Source organism: Pteronotus mesoamericanus, unplaced genomic scaffold (assembly GCF_021234165.1).
Source record: "Pteronotus mesoamericanus isolate MK-2021 breed Mesoamerican mustached bat unplaced genomic scaffold, CSHL_Meso_final contig_101, whole genome shotgun sequence".
In the NCBI taxonomy this organism is placed as follows: Eukaryota; Metazoa; Chordata; class Mammalia; order Chiroptera; family Mormoopidae; genus Pteronotus; species Pteronotus mesoamericanus.
The window spans coordinates 23578073-23602576 of NW_026555001.1; the positions used below are offsets into that span (position 1 = coordinate 23578073).

Below are 24504 nucleotides of genomic sequence, written 5' to 3' on the forward strand. Positions count from 1 at the left end.
GCAGCCGCACGCTCTGCCGCTGGCCCGCTGTGCCCCGGGATGGCGATGGCCCGTCTGTGTATTGTGCCCGTTCTTAGGTGGCACTGGCCTGGCTCCTTCCTCACTGTCACCTCGGGCTTCTTTCACCCCAGTTACCATCCTCCCTTGTTGCGAGGCCTGGCTGCAGTCATACTCTGTCCTGGTTTCCCGTTAGAGTTGCTTAGGGAGTTCTTAAGAGCTGCAAAGCCTGGATCCACTGCAGAGCATTTGTTGCAGAGCCTGGAGGGGGCCCACGCATCGGGAGGTCCTCAGGTGATTTCAGTTGCAAAACCAAAGGCAGGCCCTTCGGAAGTTTCACACAAGGTGCCGGATTCTCCGCAGCCAGCGGGTGTCAGCCGGCGTGTTTCTGCGTCGGACTCGGACGCACCTGCCCTCCGAGCCGCTCAGCAGGCCGCTGGGGCTCTTACCCTGGAGGGTCAGACTCGCAGTGCCGGCTCTGTCCCCAGCGCTCCCACAGGCTGTTGCGACAGGTGCACGCAGGGCTCCTGCCTAGCCCCTGGCGCTCACCGACTCTGCGCGATGAGGCCAAAAGTGCAGCCTGAGTGGCAGTCGCGGTGTGGGCCGGGGGCTGCGGCTGCGCGCGGGGGGACGTGACCCCCGCTCCTGGGCCTGCGCATGGCTCCCCCGCAGGTCCCTGTGACCCGGCGGAGCGCGCTTCTTCCACTGGCTCCTTCTGACGTTACGATGTTACTAACTTCCCACCAAGGGAAAGACTCCAGGTCCATTAAAATATTAAAACTCTTTTCAAATATTGTTGAATTGAGTGGGAAAGACGTGTTTGAGCACCTTCTGTGTATATTAATGGGTCTTTAAAAAAAGAGGTGCTTTTAATAATTACATCCCTTTAATTTACATTTGGCTTTATAGTTTATGAAGCATTTTCATAGACATTTGTTATCAGTAATGCTAATATGCCTGAAACAAATGTTTTTGACTATTTTATAGTACCAAATATTTGTCAAAAACTTGGCAAAATTGAAGAGTTATAAAGGCTAAATTGAAAAGTTTAGATTAAAAATTGTAAAAATGTGATTCTTGACTTTGGTTCAGAAGTAGGTTATCATACAAATTACACTTTCCAACATGATCTACTTTTCAGAATTTCTCAATAAAGTAGATGAAAAGGTTTTTGTGAAGACTAGCTGAAGAAAATTGATCATCATTTATTTAGCTAACTGAATGCTTTAATGGCTAATGCTTTCCAAATCAGTGGTGCGGGCAGCTTTCCTCTGTGAGTCCGGCCTGGAACTGAACTGATCCCAGCCAGCTTCCCAGGGGCCTGGGCTTTGCACCGACTCTGGTGCTCGCAGGCCCAGGTGTAGATATTGTCTGAGCCTGGCTGGGCGACTTTTCTACAGAACGCATTGTATTCAGGGTTTGAGAACCAGCATTGCGGATTAAACTCAAATGCACTGATAAATGTAGGGCAGGCCTCTCTCTCTCTCTTTTTTTTTTAATATCGTAATGGTACTGTGCATCACCACGCCGCAGCCTGCAGCCAGGACGACATCCGAGGGCCCCGGTGAGGCCCTGTGGCATCGGTCTGCCTCGGATCCTTGCCGGTGATTTTGTCAGTGTTGCTGCAGGTGGCTTGCTGAGCCAAAGGCTGGGAGGCTTCCTGACTGTGGGGTTTGAGATCTGCTTTGCAAGAATCCTTGCACCTTTTGAGGGACACTGCCCTTGCTCCCCAGGAGCTTCCTGTGACAATCCAGCTGTTAGTGATGGGAGGGCAGTGCTTGGGTCATGAAGATGAAGGAGCTGTGATCCAGTTGGGGGAGAAAAGGATGCCGTGAGGCGACTTGAGCATCATTTGTGTTAGGGATTAGGGAAGAGAGAGGGCCCCTCTGGTTTCACCCTGGGCACATCCGTGTGGTGGTTTACTTGACACTGGTGATTGTTCCGGCTCGGAGCAGTAGGGCGGTCGTGGGCTTTGCGTGGCTGGAAAACCAGCTGACTGAATGCCGGGGACGAGGGGTACCCAGTGTTCAGGCAGCTCCGGGAAAACCCACGTGGGAAATAAATAGCTGCCAGAGAACTTGAGCATTAGACACCGTTACCAGAGAGGATTTTTGTGTCTTTTCTTCACCCCATATTTTATTAAGGAAACTTTCAAAGCACATGAAATTGAGAAAATTCTTCGGTGAACTGCCGTATACCTTTCACCAAGATTCAACAATATACATTTTACCACACTCCTCAGCCCGCCTCCCTCCCCACTGCCCAGCTCGTCCGCTGAACTCACATTATACAAATGACTTAAATTCTAGTCCAAGTAAGACACAGTTTGGGAGGCATATCTTCTGGAAAAATAGTATATGGTCTGTTCTTAAAGTCAAGTACCATTGGATTATTCATATTCTGTTCTCCTTCGTTAGTGCCGATCAGGAGACTCTGTGTTCTTTGAAAATAAAGGGTTTTCCTCATGAGTACGCAGACTGCCTTTGACTTGATTCTCAGGCCTAACTGGGCAGAGCGTGTCCTCGTCTATACAAACTGCTCATCAGCTCGGACTTTGTGGGCAGTGTCCTCTTGTTCATTAAAGCTGTAACCTTTACAAATTGTCACTTACGTGTGTGTGTGTGTGTGTGTGTGTGTGTGTGTGTGTAAAAGCTGTTAGTGGTTGGGCTATTTTACGACAGAATCAAACCAAGAGACTGGTATTTTCGCGGACTGCGATGAGGAGGGGTGTTCCTGGAAGGAACAAAACCACACTATCGTTGCCGTAGTGATCCAAAGGTTCGTCTGAGATTTGCATTCAGAAAGCTTTTCTGTGGCTCTGATTGTTAGTGCCCATAGGGTCATCTTCCACATTTACTGCTGTTGATATATGTAGTTTTATAGCACAGCCTGGGTCCTTTAAATTGGTCCCTTAAATCAAAGGATTAGCTTTAAGAAACCATCTTCATTGATCTGCTTGCACGTGGACTTGCAGCTGCACTAACAGAATTTCCTCATGTCTAAGTAACAGCGTCATTTGTCTGAGTTAAGGCAGGGTTACCATTTGACATAGTTTCATGTGATCTGTATTTAAATGAGACTGAATAGACTTTCAGAAAGTGTCTTAAAAAGTCTTCTGAAGCTAATTGTCGAAACCTTATAGGACTTAAAACATGGTGCTTAGTAACTGCGAATGTCATGCAGATCCTCAAGTAAAATGATGCACTTTTTCCCCGTGTTCAGTTCTTTTGCAGCTAGCAAGTGACGCTTTGCCAAATGACATGACCTTGGCTCTTGCCTATCTCCTTGCCTTACCTCAGGTAAGTTCACCTGTACCACAAAACGAGGACTTAAAAACGAATTAACTAAAACCCTGTTGTTCATTATCATTGTTTACTTTACATAAGCAACTGTGTTCAGTATCCAGAGAATAAATTCTACAATGTTAGTTGAAATACTGATATTAAATCTGCTGTTACATGCATAGAATCTGCCTTTATAGTGTCTTCTGAATTTTATTTTAAAGATTTAATTTATTTATTTTTAGAGAGGAGAAGGGAGGGAGAAAGAGAGGGAGAGAAATATCAGTGTGTGGTTGCATCTCACGCATCCCCTGCTGGAGATCTGGTCTGCAACCCAGGCATGTGCCCTGAATGGGAATCGAACTGGTGAACCTTTGCTTCGCAAGCTGGTGCTCAGTCCACTGAGCCACACCAGCTAGGGCTGTCTTCTGGATTTTAATGTTGTTGAATTAAGATGAGATCGAGTTGATCTGATGGAGACTTTGTACCAAAATTCTACAGTCACGACTAGGTATGTAACAGTTTGTGAGGCTCATGATTTCCTTTCAGCCGAGTCCATCCCACCCCGTTCCCTCCTAGGTGCTGGATGCCAACAGGTGCTTTGAGAAGCAGTCCTGCTCCGCGCTCGCCCTGCAGCTGGCTGCGTACTACTACAGCCTGCAGATCTACGCGCACCTGGCTCCGTGTTTCAGGGACCAGTGTCATCCTCTTTATAGGGTGAGTCCTCTGGGTTCCACTTTTTAAGGAGCAGAATTCAGGTTTTTCTAAAACAGTTCAAACACGTGTTTAACGCTTTAGGGGTACCCATCTGCTTTGTATCCAGAATGCATTCCAAGTGGCTGACAGCCTTTTTGCTTGGCCATGGTTGCTGTTTCAGGTATCAATCAGAGGTAGAGTTTCTCTTGTTTGTTGTGAATGCTGATTCTTCCCTTAACTTTTCTGTCATTTGCTTTATTTATTTTTTTTATACGAAGTTCTTAGGAAAGGCTAAAGGCAGAGCAGACGTGAAGTGAAGAATTGGTCTTTTAATTCACTGCCCAGAAGAAAGGTGTCTCTGTGTAGTTCAGAAAGTTGGGCCACATAATTCTTGTAGCATTGCTCCACTTTTATACATATTTTTAAGCCATAAATATGGGAGTACTAATGGTATACAGATTAAATACTGAAACATATCCTGTTACTTGCCACCAAGCTTTAGACAACTCTTGTGTAACTCCCCTGTTAGTTCCTGAGTGAAGCACCTCACGTGGCCTCAAGTTCCGCGTGCCTCCCTTCATGGACACACGAGGGTTGCAGGCACCCCTGCAAAGCAATGCCTCAGGTTTACTTTACACACCAGGTTGTGAGTTCTCAGCACTGGATGTTATCTGCCTTTTGAATTGGATCATTTTAAGAGAATTACCTCTTTTTTAAGGGAAGACAAGCAAATAGATCAGACTTTCAGATCCACTCTGTGCACCAGTCCAAGGTTCCAGTTTTACTAAGGCCGGTTTTTCCTCCCCTTGACCCAAAGCAGACTGTCAAGAAATGATTTCACATGTGTATCAAAGTCCTAGCTGCCTCGGCTCTGCAAAACATAGCTGAGAGCTTATACATATGTGAAAACATTCTGTTTGTGGCAAACTCTATGGCTCTTATTCATCCATTTCTATTAAAAAGAAGGGGCGGGGTGTAGGAGACTGTCCGCAGTGCAGGTTAATCTCCCAGGACACGGTTGTCATTGTTAGGAGGGTGTCGTTCTCAGACACAGTTTTATTATGATGACATTTGGCTGAGAAACAGGAATAGTTTCTTCTTTTTTAGCCGCTTGGTATAAGATAACTATTTTGGGAATTTTGAAATTTTTTGATAGCTGCTACTTCTTTGTACAGTTACTTTGGTCCATACTCTAGTAATTTTCCTTTTTTTTTTTATGTGTCAGGTATGTTTTTATGTGAAATGAGAAATAGACTTATTGTGTTATAAATTGAAGGGATGAAGTGGTTACATAGGTGGAAGTTTATCTCTGGAGCAGTGTACTTCATCTCTATTACTACAGTCAGCTGGGCGGCCGGCGAAGAGTGTTGTTGGCATGTTTGCTGCTGTCTGCTTCTGAATACCCTTATCTGTTCATCAGTGCTATGTATGCACACAAGTACCAAGTAATTTGCTGCTCCAAAACTCCAAGTGTGTTGACATGCAGTGAAGTGTTACTTTGATGAAAAGCATTGTGTGTTGTTATAAACTTGAAGTTTTTCCCAGCAAGTCACTGTGTTGTCAAAATTTATTCGACTGAGATTTCTGAGTGGACACCATTGACCCGGGATCCCAGTGCCGAGAGGGCTTCTCCCTCTTTAATTTCCCAGTGAAGGTCATACCATGTGCAGAGCACTGTGCTATGTTTTGCAGACACAGACGATGGAAAAGCTACTCAGTCAATCAGTTGCTGCCACTAAACCTCCCTGTGTGTCTTAGACTCCTACTGAGCATGGGGAGGGGGGAGGGGGATGCTGCCTGACCTCAGTGAACGCGCCCTCACTGCGACGCAGGTGAGACAGCTCCGTAGGGGTGCGCGCGAGGAGCACGACGGACAGCCGGCTAAGGCCGACCACCAGCTGGAATGGACAGAAAGCCAAGGCCTTGCCGCAGAGCTGCTTTTGGGTCTGTAACCTCCGGTTTTATTTCCTACAAACATTAATGAAAGTAGGCCTCTCGGAGGAATATTCTAGTAGAACATATATTTTTCATGTTTTCCCTAATAGTAAATCATTTTATACCAAAAATTAAATGTCCCAAATTGTGCAGTTTGTGAGAGAGGTCAGTAAGGAGAGAACCGTTAAATTCCGGCCAACTTTAATACCTGGCCAGCACGGTTTGCTGCTTCCGGCACCGTGGTTACCCTGCAAGAAACCCCGTTCAAGACGTCCGCAGCTGAAGTGTGCAAGGAGATCAAGGAGGAGGCTGAAAGAGGAGGGTTGGAAGGGCAGGTGCGTCCATCTTGCTTTCTTCTGCGTCCCCAGCAGTTCTTTCCATGGGGTGGGAAGTGAGTTTTCCATTTCCAGATCGTGTATGTTGCAGACCCCTTCGCAGACCCAGCACTCGCTGAGTGCTTACAAGGAAGGACACAGAGCTTGGCATTTTAGGATGAAAGATGATGAGACTGTTTCTACCCCGTACCCCAGTTCTGTTTCTTCCTTTCAACTTGTGTCCATCCCAGCCTTTTGACTCTCGGTCTTGTTCCTGTCACCATTTTCCACCACACTCTCCTTTTCTTTGAAGATGTCCCTTGGGCTCCTGTGCCTCTCCCTTGCCCGTAGCCCCCACTTCGTTGTCAGACTGCTCGTCCGCCCTGTGGTGTCGATCCTGACACCTGTCCCTGTTGCATCCTGGGCCCAGTTGCTGCTGTTCAGGGTCTTTGCGTCAGGAAGCAACATTATGTCCGAGTGGCAACAGAGGCCAGTGAAGTCCCTGCGGCCCAGGGGTGATGCCTCAGCAGAAGGCCCCTCCCAGCTGCCCCAGACAGAAACGGACGTGGCCCTGGCAGCACGGAGATCGCACGGGCCAGGCCGCAGGCCGGCTCCTTCCCCAGGGGCCGCTCCCACCTCTGTGGGAAGCACTTGGGTGTTGGTTCAGAAGGTGGAATAAAGAGTTAGAAAGAGCTCGCTATGTTTTTAAGCATCGAGCTGCAGAGACACCCTGGAAGCCTTCCAGAGAGCCGTGTCCGGGGGAGCACCTGAGCCCTCCCCAGTTTGTCTCCCCTCTCCATCCGGGCCCTCACGTTAAAATTCAGCCTTCCATGGCTCTTCATCTTAACTGTGGGAACAGCGTCCTACACATCGCCCTGTCCTCATTTTGTCACTTTTGTACCTTCCCCAAGCGCCTGTCAGAGTAGTCCTTCTCGGGGGGCGGGTCCGGCCGTCCTCCCCTGCCGAGTCCTCGGGTGATTCCCAGCAGGCCCGCGAGTCCTCTGCGATCGCGGTCAGTCTCTGCCTCTCCATCGCCCTCCGCCTTCGCTGCAGCCATGGAACTTCTCAGCACCTGTGGTTCTCTGGTTTCCTTGCCTCTCACATGTTGTACTCTCTGCCTGTGATGTCTCCCCTCATTTCTTTGCTCAGCTACTTGGTTCAGGTGTTGCCTTACCTACGCCTGATTCCGGCCACCTGCCACTGTCAGTAGTGTCCCCACACTCTGTGGGACGCTCCCCCTGTGCCTTGGCGCTGCCCTGTACTTACCTCGGCCACAGCACTCTGCTCTGTGATTTTGAATTTATATACTTTCCACCTGAAGTGGAGAAAGAGCTGTTTGAGGCTAGGGTCTGTGTTGTAGTTACTGGTTTTCCCCAAGGCTTAGACAGGACCTTGAACAGAAAGAATAGTAAACACGTTCACTGGGGAAGTGACCAAAAATTAATGAACAATTTGTCGATACATATGTGGTGATTGAATTATGTGTGTGTTTTCATCAGATATTTATCATGTGACTACTTCATGCCAAGTAGTGTTCTAGATCCTGGGAAAACAGTAGTGAACTAAGTGTATAAAGCCCTTGTCCTTTTCTACTGGGGAAGGGCACCATAAAAAAATAAGTCAATAAATTATGTACTCTGTTAAATGGTGGTAAGAGTGCTGAAGGATAAGAAGTAAGTGAGTGAGTGTGTGTGTGTGTGTGGTCTATCTGAAAGGTACAATTTATTTTTATTTTTAAAAGATTTTATTTATTTGTTTTTAGAAAGGAGAAGGGAGGGAGAAAGAGAGAGAGAAATATCAATGTGTGGTTGCCCCTCACATGCCCCCTACTGGGGACCTGGCCCACAACCCAGGCATGTGCCCTGACTGGGAATCGAACCTGTGACCATTTGGTTCACAGGCTGACATTTGGTCCACAGAGTCACGCCAGCCAGAGCTGAAGAATAAAATTTAAATAGGCTCAGCAAAGACCCAGGTTCAGAAGGTGACCTTTGAGTAAAGACAAAAGGCTGAGAGTAGCACCATGTGCATGCGTGGAGGAAGAACAGTCCAGACAGGGACTAGCAGTGACAAAAGTATGGACGTATCACTGTACCTGGCATACCACTGTGGTGTTTTCCCAGAGTGTTTGAGGTGATGTTGACAGTTTACTGTATAAAACTCAAGGCCAGAAGAGCTGCCTGACTCTAGAGGGAAAGGGTAGAAAGGCAGTCCGTGAGCAGACTCCACTGTGACTGAGCAGGGTCTCTTCTGTCCCACTGAGAAAGTGTCAGGAAGGGACCTGACAGCAACAATCAGTTTAGGGACTTGTTTATAGGAGCTGTCAGTGGACAGTACAAAGATCAGAATGACCCTTATAAGGCACTGGCGGTCTTAGAGTGCCTTTCCTATTCATTCTGCCACTTGATCCTTTGACCAACCCCATTTTGCAGAAGGAATTTCTTTGCAGAAGATGAGACTTGGAGAAATCCGGCGCCGTGCCCAGGGTTGCCCTTGTACAGCGCCGTCCTCTTGCTGTGCGGTCCTGATGCCGGGCTCTGCCTGCCGTTCGTGTGGACATGCTGCCGCTCTGGCCTTGTCTCAGAAGGAGCCGGGACCCTGGGTTTGGGACCTGAGTGGTCTGCGGCAGGCAGGACGGAGGGGCCATTCCCAGCAGGAAGTTTTCCTGTGCATTGCTGTCTGAGCTCCTGTGGGTGACAGAGAGGACCCTCACTCAACCGGCTGGCTCCTTTTGGCCCACCAGCCACGATCCTGACACTAGCCATTCTGAAGTTTGTTCTAGCTGGTCAGGATTAAGAATTCTCTGAATATTGCTCCCCCTTTCACACCACTGGGCCTGTCTGAAGTGCCTCCTCCTTCCCACCATCGGTAGACGGGTCTCCTGTGCGAAGCCTTCTCAGCCTCCTCCTCTGTGTCACCGCTCCAGGATGGACGCCCTTTGGGGCAGTTCCTGTAGGGGACTGGGAGGCATTGTCTCCTCTCCACGTGATCTTCCTTAGGGCAGGGGCCCCCTCTCTCTGTGACTCCCCAGGACCCTGCCCACTGGAGTTACTCAGTGACTGCAGCATGAGCTTCGGAGTTCAGGAGCCTTTTCGGCTGTGGTGCCTGAGGACAGCCCTCTGCTCCAGTCTTGCCGTTCTGAGTGCCGGCGCCTGGATTCGAGGGAATCCGGGTGGCACAATAACTGGATGCTTTAGGTACATAGGAGTTTTCCATCGGCTGCCTAATGGCTCATTATGTGGGTCTTTCCAGCATCTTCCTGTGCATAAAACAGCACCGCTGAGTTTGGAATGAAATGTGACAAACTCCTGATGAATCATCGTGGAAATTGAAATCAAAGTGGTTTCAATTTGTGGCCTGCACATAATAGCACCCGGTGAAGCATCGTTAGCTCTCCGTTCTCGGCTCCGCTTGTTTCTGTTTCCACAGGCTTTTCCCGTTTTCTCCTTCCACCCCCTGTAATTCTGTGCTGCAGGAGTGACTTAGTAATCTAGGTAGATTACAAGGTGTGAATAGAAGTACGATACAGTTTGTTGGCGTTTTCTCCTGGCAAAAGGCCCTTGCATCCCACCCTGTGCCTCCCCTCCCCTCCTGCACCCCAGCGCAGGCCCCAGGGGGGCCCCCAGCCGTCTGTGGAGCAGCCCGCACTGCCTTCATCTCTCGTCTGCGATGCAGGAGGATGAGGGCCAGGTGGTCAGTTGGGAAAAAAACTGCCCCTTCTACTATCTGTTCTGGTTAACTTGTTTTTATGATCGAAAACAATATGCCCATGGCCAAAAGAGTCAAGTGATAAAAATGGTATACAATTAAAAATCATTGTTTCCCTTTTGTGTCCTTCCAGAAATAGTTGATGGACACACACACACACACACACACACACACACAGGTACCCAGATTTATATTTATATAATAATTTTTATGCAGATGTGAGTAAGCCACACACACTGTTCTATACCTTGTTTTTTTTCACTAATATATTACCTTTATAATTATTCGATATGCATCTTGAAGCATGATCTTTTGAGCATTCTTTTGAAAAATTTTCAGAAGATAAAATCAGTTAAAAATGGAAATATATTCTATAGTTTCGTATTCCAGAGAATCAAACCCAGCAGGAGATTAAATGCAAAAGTTTATGGCAGACTCTTTCTAAAATGTTTTCTAAAGCTACTTAATTGAAAATACTGAGTACAAAGTTATCTCAAGCAAATAAGAACCCTAGAGGGGCAGCCACACCACCTGAGTGAAACTTTCCCGGCCTTATTACCCAGAAATGGGGACTATTAACCTGGGGTGGATTCAATATCTCTAACTAGTAGCGCTAGTGGGTCAGAGCCTTCTGTTGTCATGAATATTTATGAATATTCTGTTGTCACAGGGACTTGACCGTACTCTTTAAAGAAATTGTATTTTATTCACTCCTCCCCCCAAATTTGCATTGCTAAGTTTTGGAGAAGTAATAGAATAATTTAATTTTACATGCTTTCATTTGAAAATTTTGATACCTTTTTATGTTGTTAGTTTTTGCAGCCTGTGGTGTTTTGCAGCATCACTTTGAATCCCGACTATGGAAGGTTTCGGAGCTCCCTATAAAGTCCTTCATCCGCTTCTTAGAGGCTAATGGCTCTTACACGCACGGATTGTGCATTGCGTGTGGGCGGGAGAGAGGTTTGGATGTGCCCTTCCAAGAAACAGCGATTTTAGGTGAGAGATAGGGGGTTTGACTTCTTCCTTCCCGCAGGGCCACAGCTGCGACAGTTGGCCTGTCGTGGGACCTGCGAAGTAGGGACAGCAGTCTGCCATGGTCGTCACGGGCTTGGCATGAGGCGCAGATGAAATTCATGGGGGAGCGAGTGCCTTAGAGACTTCCAGGGTGCTCCCCTGTGGGGTGAAGGAAGGTGTATATGAGATGAAATGTTGGGGTGAGTAGAAGAATCTTTGGAATATTTTGAGGGAAGTTGTGATAAGCTCAGGGGTAGAATTGTTATTAAAATTTAAATAGAATATTGGAAGTAATCATGAACAAAGTTCCTTGAGGAAAGGATAGAAAGTAGTGATAATGACAAGAAAATAATTTGTGTAGAGAGCTAGAAGTCGCAACACGCGTATCTGTTCAGTCTCATTTCGTCTTTATGAGGCCCTATGAAGAAGACAGGGCTGAAGTTTTAGCGAGAGAAAATGTGAGGCTCAGGAGGCAAGGACCCATAATTCCAATTCCCATGTTTTTTTCCCATAACTAGTTTTCCTTTCTCTTGGAAGACATTGCGAGTTGTCCTTTGCTATTAGCATTATGTTTTAAAGACAATAAATTGAAGTATTGAAAATCTTCCTATACACTTAACAAATACTTGATTATCCACAAACCTGAAGACACTTAGAAACCTATCACCAAGGAATTAGTGGAATACCCCTAATTCACCACTTTATTAGGACCACATTTTAAAAGGAGGTATTTTTATATCAAGGGGTTGAACAGGAAGTGGTGTTCTTGCTTATGATTCTAAAATTCTGTTATCACTGGAGAGGAAAAAACAAAAGCCTTAGAAATATACTCAAATCAGATATCCAGTTGAACACCTATCTTTGTGTGTCTTCTGTGGGCACTTGTATCTATAGACATGTGAGTATATGTAGAAAAGGAAAGAGAGGAAGAAGATATGTGTCAAAGAGTTAGCCTGGGTGGACAGTGGAATGACAGCGTTCAGTCCATCGCGGAAAGGCGGTCGTTTGTAAAAGGACTCTAATGACGGGTCTCACGTTTGGTGGGAGCTCCGTGTACACTGGTCCCATCAAGATCCCTGTAACGTTAGGAGACGTCCCTCCCTGCCTACCATACATGAAAGGGCGGTGCTGGGGAATCATATCGCCACTCTGCTACTTACCCCGAATGGCCTTACGCAACTTAACGCCCCTCCTCACACTTGTGTGGAAAAGGTGATCCTGGCAGATGCCTGTTCCACAGGACTGTTTGTACTCAGTGAGATTCAGCTCACGTTGTTTAGCACTGTGTTCCATGCTGAAGACTGAAATAGTCGGTACTTGTTCTTAAATTTTTCTTAGAAAAGTGAGCAAATGTGCTGTTCAAAGAATGCGAAATAAAAGTTATTCACACAGGGGCTAACAGGGGTGTCTGGCCCACGGGCCGCATGCAGCCCAGGATGGCTGTGAATGCGGCCAACACAAAATTGTAAATTTACTTACAACACTATGAAATTTTTTTGTGATCATGTGTCACAGTGTAGTGAATGTGCGGCCCAAGACAACTCTTCTTCCAGTGTGGTGCAGAGATGCCCAAAGGTTGGCCGCCGCGGGACAGGGTCTACTTACTAAAGGAGAAGAGAATAAAGTAGTTTAAACTGTGGGAATCTATTAACTGTAATGTTGGTCTGAAATTGCATTTTTAACAAAGAAATCTGTTCTGTATAGCTGGTGGAGGCGTTAATGAGATGAATGTAGAACATCCTCAGTTCTACCCCTGGGGGGACTTACAAAGTTTTCATTAATAACGTAAAATAACTTACGTTATTTTCATGATTAGATTCTGATACACTCAGAGAATTTTAGTCTTAGGACGGTGACCATCTCGTGATGCTCCTTTGTTTTACATCTGAAGAAACTGAGCCCTGGAAGAGTCACCAGAGGGAGTTCCCTGCTCTGCAGAGTTTGTGGCATCCGTGGTGTGTGACTCTGCAGCGGTGCTTATACTCAGACGCCTTCTGTGATTTGTTTGTGTATATATCTTTGTCAGGCACTTGTTTTTAATTGCCTGAGAGAAAGCTCTGGGCTCAATTTCCTTTCATTTAACAATGGAGAAAAGAAAGCTTTAAAATACCTTATTTTATTTGGGCCTTACCACCTACCATGAGGAGACTGTGCTGTGTGCTTGCTGATACTCTTTTTACAGCAAATAACCTACCCCACACTGTATCTCTGCTAAGTGGGGGGCTGGAGTACAGGCGCGTACCCTGACCTGAAAGCCACGGCTGCCAGTGAAGGTGTCTCCCTTTCGCCCCATGCCTGTACTCTGGCAAAGACAGATTCACAGAGTATGACTTTGGGTCTCTGCCTCAGAAACTATAATACTGTGTTATGGTCAAGTGAAAAGCCTGTAGGCCAGTTTCCCAGTACAGGTATCAAATCATGGATGTTCCAGAAAACAAAAAGTGAAAAATGAATGTGGAACAAAAACTGGAGAAGGCCTCAGGAGACTGGAGGTGGCTGAATCCTTGAGGAGGGGCAGGGAAGCAGGAGCGCGGTAGGGAGGGGCCCGGGACCACTCGCAGGCAGGCGGGGCGGCCACAGCCTCTCCTGCACTGGGCACCGGGCAACGTCAACGTCAGGCCGAGTGCTTTAGTCTGAAGCCACAGGTCAGAGTGTATGTGAAAAAAATTTTCTTTCTTGTTTGGTGAACATGGGTTTGCTGGGGGAGTACAAATGGCTATAGACTTGTAGCTCAGTGAAAGAGCAACTCCAGCGGAGCTTTCCTCTTTCCCTGAATCCTGATCACCACCAGGCAGAGACACCTAAGCAGGGGAGACCTGAGGACAACAGGCAGCACCAGGGTGTGTCTAGGGTGCAGGGCAGGCGGAGGTGGGCTGGCCGGCCCCTCAGCAGCATCCCTGTAGCAGTAACTTCGAGGTGGCTGAGCCCATGGTGGGTGTTCAGGGTGGTGCCCCCCCAGGCTGCGGTCAGCAAGAAGAGAGGGGATTGGGCTCAGTATTAGCTGTCAAGTTCCTGGGAGCAAGAATCCCCTCTGCCCAGGTCCATTGCCAGAAACACCATCCACATGCAGGTGATTCCCAAAGCACTCTGCAGCTGCAGGAAGATTTGCTTTCTTCACCCCATCTTTCCAGCAGGCCTTCACCACCCAGGACTTAGCATGTACTCTCTACCCTGTACTGAATTTGTCTCCCTATTTTTTGCTGATCTTTTCACTTCTGATATCTGAGTAGTTAGCCTAGATGTTAACGTTAAGAAGGCTTCCATCACACCTGCCGAAGTCCCGCTCCTTTGTATGAAAAGTGCCTTGTGCTTGCTGTATCACACATCGTGTTCTCATTGCTTGTTGTCTCCCCTACTAGGCAGCGTTCTTGGAGGAAAGGGACGCATCTTAGTATGTCACTTGCTATTTAATACGTACACACAAACATATTTGTTGCATGAGTTGAACAGTGGTTTGGTAACTTACTTTGGGGAGTTAGTTTTCAAACCCAGGTCTTTTGACTTGAGATACCTGTGTGTTTTGAGAGTGGGACTCAGTATCTGCCTAGAGTTAGGGAAAGAATTCTAGTAAGGTGGACCTTTTCTCATATCCACCTGTTGGAATCCAAGGCTTTTTTAACTGGTTTTTGTCAATACTCCCAGATTGTTCCTTAATAGAATCTAGAGAGAATGGCAGGCTATGTTTGTAATGTGGACTCTACATTGACAAATTCCTGTGTAGCTCAAAGTAATGGCTTACACATTAGAAATGTTGACAACTTACTATAATTAGGTATATTTCTGAGAACCAAAGGTAAATTCTGGAGGGTTTTTTTTTTCCTAATTTGCTTATATTAAAATATATACTATGTTTTCCCAGAAATTGGGAGTGACTGGGTTGTTCAGCTATTGAGTTCCCAGAGTAATTCCAAAATCATGGCTGAGCTGCATTACTTCGTTGACACCCAAACCAACTTTAATATAAATGAATGTCCTCAGTTAATCATTATTTTTCTCTCCTGTCAGCAGTTAGATTCTGGATTTTGTTCCATTTGAATAATTTTACTGGTTGGAGAAGCTGCTAAGAATTGTAGGACAATATCCCACTGAGCCCCAAACTGAGCAGAGTAAAAGTTGGCTGGTGCTTTCTTACTCAACTGGAAGGGTTTTACAATTTCGGGACGAGGGGCAGATTTCCCGCCCTCACTTATCCTGGGGGAAGACACTTCTCCTCAGCTGTCTGGGCATCATTAGGGGGTCCCGGCCGCAGCTCTGTCACAGAGAGCACATGGAGGCTTCACAGGACATTTGCCCAGAGGCCGTGATGACGGCAGCTACTGTCGGGGTGAACTGTCGATGACCAGGTAATTGGGGAACGGACCGGATGCAGGTTGATGGTAGTTGAAAAAGCAAGGATATGTTCTTTATCCTGTGGGTGGGGTTTTTATGGGGGAAGAAGGCAGAGCAGGAGTCTAGAGACCTGCTTCCAGACCCGGCCCTGTGTCCTGTCTGCGGTCTGCAGGCCGCGCCCCTGCAGCGCAGGGCCGCACGGGTGCCCCGGAGACACGGTCTTCTTCCTGCAACTTCTTTCCTGTTCCTCACAGGCAGATCCTAAAGAGCTCATCTTGATGGTCACCGGGCACGTGTCTCGATATGGACAGGACGCCTGGCCCGAGGAGGTGGCCGCACTGACCGGGCAGTTACGCTACTACAACGAGCGGCTCCTGGACCTTACTCAGGCGCAGGTGCTCCGGGGCCTGCGCAGGGGCGTGGACGTGCAGCGCTTTACGGCGGACGAGCAGTACAAGCGGCAGACGATCCTCGGCCTGGCGGAGTAAGGCTGCTTTTATCTCGGGAAGGGATGGGCTTCAACAGAACAGGGCGAGTTGAATTAGCAGAACTGCTGGCCGCAGCCCTCTGACGACCGACATTCATTGTTGCTCTAAACAAGGCTTCCTTTCTCCTGCTTCTGCTGACCACGTGAGGGATGCGTCTCCCCAGCTGGGTCAGTGGGTGCAGACAACATCTTGAGCCTGCAGATTTAAATAGTAAGGGTGGGAACTCTTTAAAAAATTTCCCATGACTTTGATAGCTCAACACCAAGATTATTACCATCTTAGAGGTGAGTAGGGTATTATCAGGGGTGAAAAGTGTGAAACTTATGACAGAAATTTAAATACAAGATTGCCTTTTACTCCTGGATGCAAGTCTCCCTTTTCAAGTTCATGGCAGTTTTATTTTCTTGATGGACGCAGCTGATTGAATACAAGAGGAAGGACGGACCCTGTGCTGTGGATTCAGGGCACCTTCGTCCTTCCTGGGTTTCTAGACAAAGCAGAACTGACCAGCCCGAGCAGTCTCTCCCCTTCCAGGCCGGCAGCAGCTGCCATTCCCCTTTTTCCCTTACTCCTTGCAAGAGAGGAGCGGGCCCTTCTGTGAGAAGGCGAGGCAGGGCAGGCTGAGGGCCAGCAGGCAGCGTGCCTTTTCTCGCCTGGCGTTCCCCCAGGTTTCGGTCCTGCTCTCCATTTTTCCTTTTACATCCAGTGAGCTCAGATCCAATGAGAATTACTGACGTGTCAGGAAGTGGGAAAGTGTGATCACCCACAATGGGTATTAAATTGAGGTGTTTTGCTTTTCACCCAGAGCGTGTGGAGTGCTTACCATGGGCCAGGAATGGGGTTAGGTGCTCTCTAAACGTCTGTTAATCCTCAAAGGTAAACATGTGATGTCAGGGTTGTTATCCCTGTTTCATGGCTGAAGAACATGAAGTTTGGGGGCTTGAAGTAACTGGACCACATTTAGGCGGTCTGGGTCCCAACTGCAACTTTAACCTTGCGCTCTCACCTATTGGAGCCGTGAGATGTTCGCCACACCCCCCACCTCCCCTGCCCCGGCCTGGCTGGGTTCTTAAGGAGGTGCTGGCATGCAGCCCACTCGAGGCTTTCAGCCTTTGAAGCTGAGGCTAAATTGTGCCTGCATTTAACAGTTATCCCTCTCCCCCGATGTTATTTTAAAGTAACAAGGATAGGCCTGGTATGGTCATGGTGTACATCATTTTTCATCATTATTATTTAAACCTTTGAGAAAGTAGCAGAGTAGCCCTGGTGCCCTGTAATAATTTTGCATTAACCTGGGCTTCTTCCCTACAACAAAACACTCCAAATTCTCTTTAGAGTAAGTCAGGGAATAGAGAGATCAAAGGAAGATCGCAGTAGCAACCTATAGCTGGACTCAATTAAGGGAAGAAATGTGGAGTATTCTTTTCCCCTCTGTCCTTCTGGAGGTTCATAATTTCATAGAATCATTTAATGTGCAGTTTCAGAGGGACCAAAGAGATAATTTAATCCAACCTCCTCTTTTTTTGAAAGAAGACTCTGAGAATCAGAGAGTTTTAAAGAGTAGTTCAAGGTCACACAGCCAGAAGTTGAATGTGGGCTTCTTAGTTCCAAGTCCAGTGAGCTTTTCCTGTGGGCGTTTTGCAGTCCCTGGTGCCATGCTCATGGTTTCTTAGAAAAGAGTTGTTTTACAGAATAAAAGTTTGTAAGATAAAGCATGCCCTATATCATCAAATACATTTTGTTAGAGTTTTTATCCTTTTTTTCCTTTTCCATGTATCTAGCTGGCATATGGTATTTGAAGTATGTCCTAGGGGACAAATACATGCTTTTGATAAATATATCTATAATAGAACCTTTCCATAATCTATTGCTTAGAAAAACGTGCAGCAGTCTTTGGATGCTTTGTTTAAATGTGTCAGCATCTGTAGGCTTTTTGAGTTGGCAGTTCTGGTTTGGATTTGGGATTTCAGTGTCCCACACGTGAGAACCTTTAAAGGACCTGCTTCCGCTTGTTCTGTGGCTCTGTCTGCAGTTGCACTCAGTATTACCATTCATTTTCTTATTAATTGCACCTCCATTTTAATGGTCGTTGTTTTCTGCAGGTGCAGTGTATCTGTCCTTTATGGTCTGCATATTTTAGAGAATTCCTTAGTCGTGAGTCCGGGGCGCCGAGAAGAGGTCATAATATAGTGTGGTTTCTCCCCACTTGATCAAATGAGAAAGGTATCAATACTTAATGAACACATACCTGGTGCCAGGCAGTGGGCCAGACTCCCGTGATGGGAAAAGGGATTTGCTAATGGTCCCTGTTCCCCAGGAATTCTCGTTCCATCACGTGGAGGTAGGTACTCAATCAGTGTTTTAAGAGAGAGTTTTTAATTGACAATGACCTAATAATCCATGCGCTGGCAGACTTAGTCCAGCCCTTGGCCTCGTTTTTATAGTCCATGCACAAAGGATGGATGGTTTCTACATTTTTTAAAGGTCTGTGGAAAAACAACAATAAAAAACAATAAAAAGAAGAATATCCTACAGAGTACTGTATGGCAGCAAAGGCTGAGAGACTTATTCTCCGGCCCTTCACAGAAACGTTTGCCAACCCTTGGCCAGTCAGACCTGTGAGTGTCGTGGTTTCCTGTCTCCACAGTGTTACTTAATCATAACATGTTCACTCCTGCCTGTGTGGCTTTGTCCGCTCTTCTTCCAACTGAAATCTCCGTCCTTACATCTCTCCTTCTGGGCTGAATGCATCTTGTACAGTAGTCTTTCCAAACTGGCCTTGATGTGGGTGCTCTGGATCCAAATTACTTATGTGCCCAGAGACTCTCAGATTCGGTGACAGGGGACACCATTTCCTGGTTTATACATTCCACTGGCCCTCCGTTGCCCATCAGATGACCCAAGGACCCTGTACATTCCTAATTGTGACACCTCGCCCCGCCCCTTCTTTCTCCTCTATAGGAGACCCACCTATCTCCCCTCCTTCTCTGCCTGGTTCATGCTTGTTCATTCTTCATTCTTCAGGTCAAATTGGTCACTCTATTGTCTCCATTCTCACAGTATTTTCTAGTCTTAGCATTTAATTAGTGGTCCACACTTCATGTCCTCCACTAGACCACGAGTTCCTCAAGAAAAACCTTGTTTGTTTTCATGTTCTAAGCAGCTAACAATACCTGGTACAGTGTGGAGAACATAAAAATTTGCTGAGTAACTAACTGTGCTTTCTCAAATACCTACCCCTAAGGCAGGAATGCATTTCCTTTGCGTTATTTTTTGACTGTAGGCTGTAGTGTCTACACCAGAAGTTTTCAGCCTCAGTGCATTTTAGTCTGGATGATTCTTTGTTGAGGGGGGGGGGCTGTTCTCTACCTTGTAGGATGGTTAGCAGTATCCCTGATCTCTGCCCACTGGATGCCAACAGCCTTCTCCTCCACTGTGACAATCAAAAATGTCTGCAGACAATTGTCAGATATCTCTGGAAGGACAAATCACCCTTGACTGAGAAACCACTGGTCTAGAAAGTTCCTTGGTCAGCTGCGATGCACCACGGTGAAAAAGCAGCATAAAAACTCTTAGAAGTCCTTTCCCTGAGTTATATGGAATGCTTTATTAAGGACTGGGCTGGCTGCACCACCCCAGCTGGAGAGCGGTCCTGGGGAGCATTTTCCGTGCTGATTAAGGTAATGTGTGTCTCTCCTCTCCTTCCCCTGTGGCTGATGGACCTCCCTGAAGAACACTTGAGGAAAACGTCTACAACATTGCTCTTTCTCTGGCGCAGCGTTATGGCGTCTCCCGGTGGGAAGTCTTTATGACCCATTTGGAGTTCTTGTTCAGCGACAGTGGGTAAGCACACAATTCCTGTGTAAGTTTATGTCCATGAATTTCTTTTCCGTCTATTCTGAAAGAGTCATGAAGTTATATATTGTAATTTTCCTTTTCCTTTTCAGCTACAATAGACCATTGTCGTCGTACATTCTTTCTTTATTCATCAGTGATACACAAATATTCTAATAATAGTCTGTTCATTTTTGTTTTTCAGTAATAATAGTCCTGAGTTAGATACTTGAACATTCATTCATTCATTCATTTGAAAGTTTTTATTGAGACTCTATTTTGTACTAGGAACTAGATGCTGGGGTTCCAGTACCGAGCAAAAGCAGGCGTCCCAGCTGTCTCGGAACTTGTAGTCTAATGTGAGGGACAGAGTGTAACAGAGCAATGACATCAGCAAATGGGAAATCAAAGCAGTGACAAATTGGGTAAGAGAGCCCAGTTTGGCACTGAGGATTTGGCATTGTTAGGGAAGGCTCTCCTGAGGAAATAACTCTTGAGCTGAAACCTAAATATTGAGTTGAAATTAACTGCACTACAAGGAGAGCAGAGAACCATTTTCTAGGGAGACAGAACAGCTCAGTGCAAAAGCTCTTTGACAGAAGGAAGGGCATGCGTGCGGCTCAGCACCCAGCAGGTGGGCAATGTGGCTGAGGCCCTGAGCATCGGGGAGCCCAGTGTGTGATGAGACCACGGACCAGCCTGGAGGCCAGACCCCGAGCGAGGCTTGGACTCTGCAGGCCTTCGCGGGAGCTGTGGCGTCTTCCCGGGAGTGATAGGATGCCATTTCAGGATTTTGGTAAAGAGAAACGAAGTAATATTATCTGATCCACATTTTGAGATCACTTTGGTTACTATATTGAGGGAAGATTTTAGGGAGGCCGGGGTAGAGATACCTCGGCCAGTTAAGGAGCCGTTATAGTAATAGACTGGGTGAAAGATGACCATAGCTCGGACAAAGGTTTTGAAAGTACAGGAGAAGTGAGAAAGGGTTTCAGAGAGATCTGGAAAGTGAAATAGGTAGTACTTAACAAATTGGTTAATAAACATCCACTAAATATGAAGGGAGGGATTAGGAATCATCTCCCAAGTTTTCACTGGGTCTTCCTGTTGGGTGGTGACGTCACTCAAGGGGACAGGGAATAATGCAGACAAGGTATTTGGAGGGGAGGGTGAGGAAAAGGTAATGGAATGGAGAAGTTCTACACCCTGAGATGCCCAAGAGCCAAGGTCAGGCAGGCGGTGGTTCTTAGGGATCCAAGTCCAAAGGAGCAGGTGGAGCTGTAAATACGGATTTGGTGCTGCGTGCACTCAGGTGATGGGTGAGCTTGGGGATGCAGACAGAATGGGAAGAGGAGAGGACATAAGACAGACGTTGGGGACCTTCCACAGTTTCTGGTGGAGTAAGAGCTGCCAGCAGTGCGTGCAGAAGGAGCAGAGAGAGGCTAGAGAGGGGACAGACTCTTCTGCTGGGGGAGCCCGCTGGAAGAAAGAGGCGAAAGAAGGGGAGGCAGATCAAATGGGGTCAGATCCCACGAAGCGGTCCAGAAGTGCTTCCAACCTTAGCATCTTTAATTTTTATTATCACTTTGAAATTTTAACATCTACAATTTAAGTATTTATGAAATTGCTACATGGGTGGTAGTGTTATCTATGATAAATATTGAAGTGAATTAATCAGTTTTGAGGCACAGTAATATGTTCAAATAAATGTTTCTTGTGATATGCATATTGGCATTTAAAAAATATCTTGGCATTTTTAAATAAAAGGGTGTCATATCTGTACAAACAGGATGCTTCACTGGTCTCTGAATATATTATAAATTATCAAGCAATTAAATAATATGCAAGACTGTTCAGGGCATATCATTATACCTGATAGTGGTGTGATTATGCAGACTCACAGCAATTTCGAGAGCAGGAAATCATTACCCCCTGTGTGATTACTTGTGAGCGACAAAACCCCAAATACCCATTTAGCCAGTGTGTTTGGTGCTCCCTGGTCTTTACTTAAAAGGCTGAAGTCTACCTTGCTATTCGATCAAACTTGCTAATGCTGGTATCAGAAATTAGCCTTGTTAGTACAGTAGAAATCACCCAATGTTTATTTGCTGAGTCAGTGTCAATGGGAAGTCAGTGGGTCAGAGTCACAAGGAAATTAATGTTGTTTACCTTAGGGTTTGGTTTACCGTTCCTTTAAAAGCGCCCCCCGCCGCCCTGGTGATTTTCCTATAATTTTACATCCCCCTTCTTCCTGGTCGGCTTTGGAAACAGTCCCTGCCTCAGCACATGGACAGGTGAGCCATGCGGGCAGCTTTGGGGGCAGCAGCGTCAGGCAGTAGAGTGTTGAATCTTCAACCCCAGAGAGCCAGAGACGTCCTCGCTGTGGCTCTGTGCCCCTGCACAAGGGAATTGGGGCCCCTCAAACTCTTTCCATAATTCTACGTTGGGTGTAGTAATAACAATTAGAATACTCCATAGGATAGTGTCAGACCTCGCGACGTGCTGACCTATGATTGGTGCTTCGTTCATGGCAGCTAACACGGGCATTGCACTGCTACGGAGAGTTCTCATGGACACCCAAACTTGAGGTCCTTTTCCGCCTTCTCCTCTCCCTCTCTCCCTCCTCTTAGTGGTTTCAGACTGCAGTGATAGCTCTCAGGGGCCTCGTGGCAGACACTGGCTCGCTCAGCCTCTCAGTTCTGCCGGGCGAGTCCAGCTCCCCACACCGCGGGCTGATCTTCCACCCCTGCCAGCTTAGCAGCCGCCTCTGTCTCTGGCCTGCTCTGGACACTTCGGTGGCTCTCAGAGACAGCATGAACTACGGCGCACTTGTGGCCGAGTGGTAGGGTGTGGGTTTTGGGGTCAGAGCACACTTCAGGATCCACATCTGCCCCTAAGACCTGCTGTGTGGCACTGAGCCTCCCTAACCCTCCTGAGCCACTACTGTTGCAGCTATCAGGACTGTGGTCCCCACCTGAGAGGCCGGGGAAGCTCAGAGGAGATCTCTGGAGAGAAGATGGCCTGGTGGCTCTGGAGGGCCACTGCAGTTGTTCCTGTTGTGGTTTTTGTCATTTCTGCTTGCTCCGTGTCTTTAGGTTTTGGACACAGGATCCTTTTGAAATGCCAGGGGATGCTTCTAGATGATGGAGTAGTACTCTATTTGTTCATCCATTAAATATTAGTATTAGTTTTATAGTATCCTCATGTTCCAAGCATAGGTTTAAGCGCTGAACAAGATAGATACATCTTTTCCCTCGTAGAGCTTATAATATTCTGACAGGGAGACCACACAGACAGACAGACAGACACACACACACACCCCCCCCCCACCCCCCCCCCCCCAATATACATTGCTGGTCATGGTAAATGCCGCATGGGAAATGCATGAGGAGCCGCTAGGGAAGGCCTCTCTTCAGAGGTGGAGAGAGCCCTCCGTTGGAGGTTAAAGGCATTCCAGGCAGAGCGAGCAGGCTCTGGGGCAGGGGCATTCTGGGCGTTTTTGGGTCAGGGAACGCAGGCGTGTGGCTTGGGACCGGCGGACAAAGGAGAGCTAACTAGGGGCCAGAACCACCCTGACCGACCGCCGTGGCACCTCTCTCCACCCTGTCTCTTCTGACTTAAACAGCAGGCCGGAAAGCCAAACACCCTGCACCCAGGTGATCTCCCACCTGACTTTGCCTGGGCGGCGGACATCACGATGCCGTCATCTTCTCTGACACGTAATTTATACCGTGTCCTTCAGACCCAGGGCAGGGCCCCGGTCCCAGGGCCTCCAGTGGTGCTGCTCTGTGCTGCTGTTCCTGCCCCTCGTATCCTCTGGAGGGTCTTTCGGTCCCAGGTACAAGGGGTGAGAGCGAGTCACAGCTGTGGGGAGGTGACTAAAATACAGTGCCTCTACCTTTTTCTGAATTAAACAGGATTTATTCCTGAGGGTTGCTTTGCTCATAATCAGGTTTGAGGCTTGATTGCCTGTGGTAAGGAATTTGAAATTCTAGCCTTCTCTTCCATATTCTCCCCTGTTAAAGAAACCTGGCTTCATCATGAAGCTAATGTGAGAATGATTAGTGAATGGAGAGAGGATTTAAGGTAGGGTAGCTCACTGAAAGTATGTCAGAATATTGAAAATGAAAATAAATAAAATTCAGGACCAGGAAAAATCCATATTAGAGTAGGAAGGTAGAATGTAGATACTCAGGTCACAGGTTGCACAGGGTTGTGAAAACATAGCTGTGTATTTGGTATTGATCTTTCTTTAGGCCAAAGGGTAAAAGAGAACCAAAATTATGATTTGTATTGTGCGAAAGACGAAATCTGCCAACCTCGAAAACGGAAGAACTAGTTACTGCCGTTACCAAAATGGAAGTGACTCCTCCCGCAGATCTGCAACCTCCCTTCGCCTGTCGTGGTCCTTCAGGCCCCTCCCCACTGAGCAGTCAGAAGCTCCAGGCCGGGGCACAAACGTAAGCCGCAGGGCGTGTTTCGGCCAGTTTCCATCAGTGGGATGTGCAGGCTTTGAATCCTGCAAGTCTGGGCTCAGGCCCTGGCTCTGTGATTTCCTTCTCATGTGTTCTAGGTAAACAAGTTGTTTTATCCCTCTGTGCACATTTCCTTCTCTGTATAAAGGCTCTTCTTATTCATTTTGCAGAACTGCTGTGAGATTTGAGATTTATACAAAATACCTGAATGTAGTAGGTGCTCAGAAAAATAAAAAGCTTCTATTGTTAATTCTGGAAACAGACCAGATTTACAGGTATCCTATGAGCACTATTAGCCTAATGTTGCACCCCTGATTTTGGAACCATTATTTTTCAAGTCAGGATATCAATTTCATCTGCTTTGTGAGCATTAAATGAGATGATATAGTACTTAGTGTGTAATAAATGCTCAGTAACTAATGCTATTACCATT

General features: G+C 47.0%; 1 protein-coding gene across 1 annotated transcript in view; it reads left to right on the plus strand.

The window, feature by feature from the left end:
• NBAS (NBAS subunit of NRZ tethering complex) overlaps nucleotides 1–24504 on the plus strand; it is a 264240-nt gene that overhangs the window by 159362 nt on the left and 80374 nt on the right. Inside the window, exons 39-42 of the mRNA XM_054569493.1 lie at nucleotides 3220–3296; nucleotides 3858–3995; nucleotides 15529–15758; nucleotides 19495–19605. Coding sequence (XP_054425468.1) covers nucleotides 3220–3296; nucleotides 3858–3995; nucleotides 15529–15758; nucleotides 19495–19605 — 556 coding nt within the window. The remainder of the gene's footprint in view (nucleotides 1–3219; nucleotides 3297–3857; nucleotides 3996–15528; nucleotides 15759–19494; nucleotides 19606–24504) is intronic.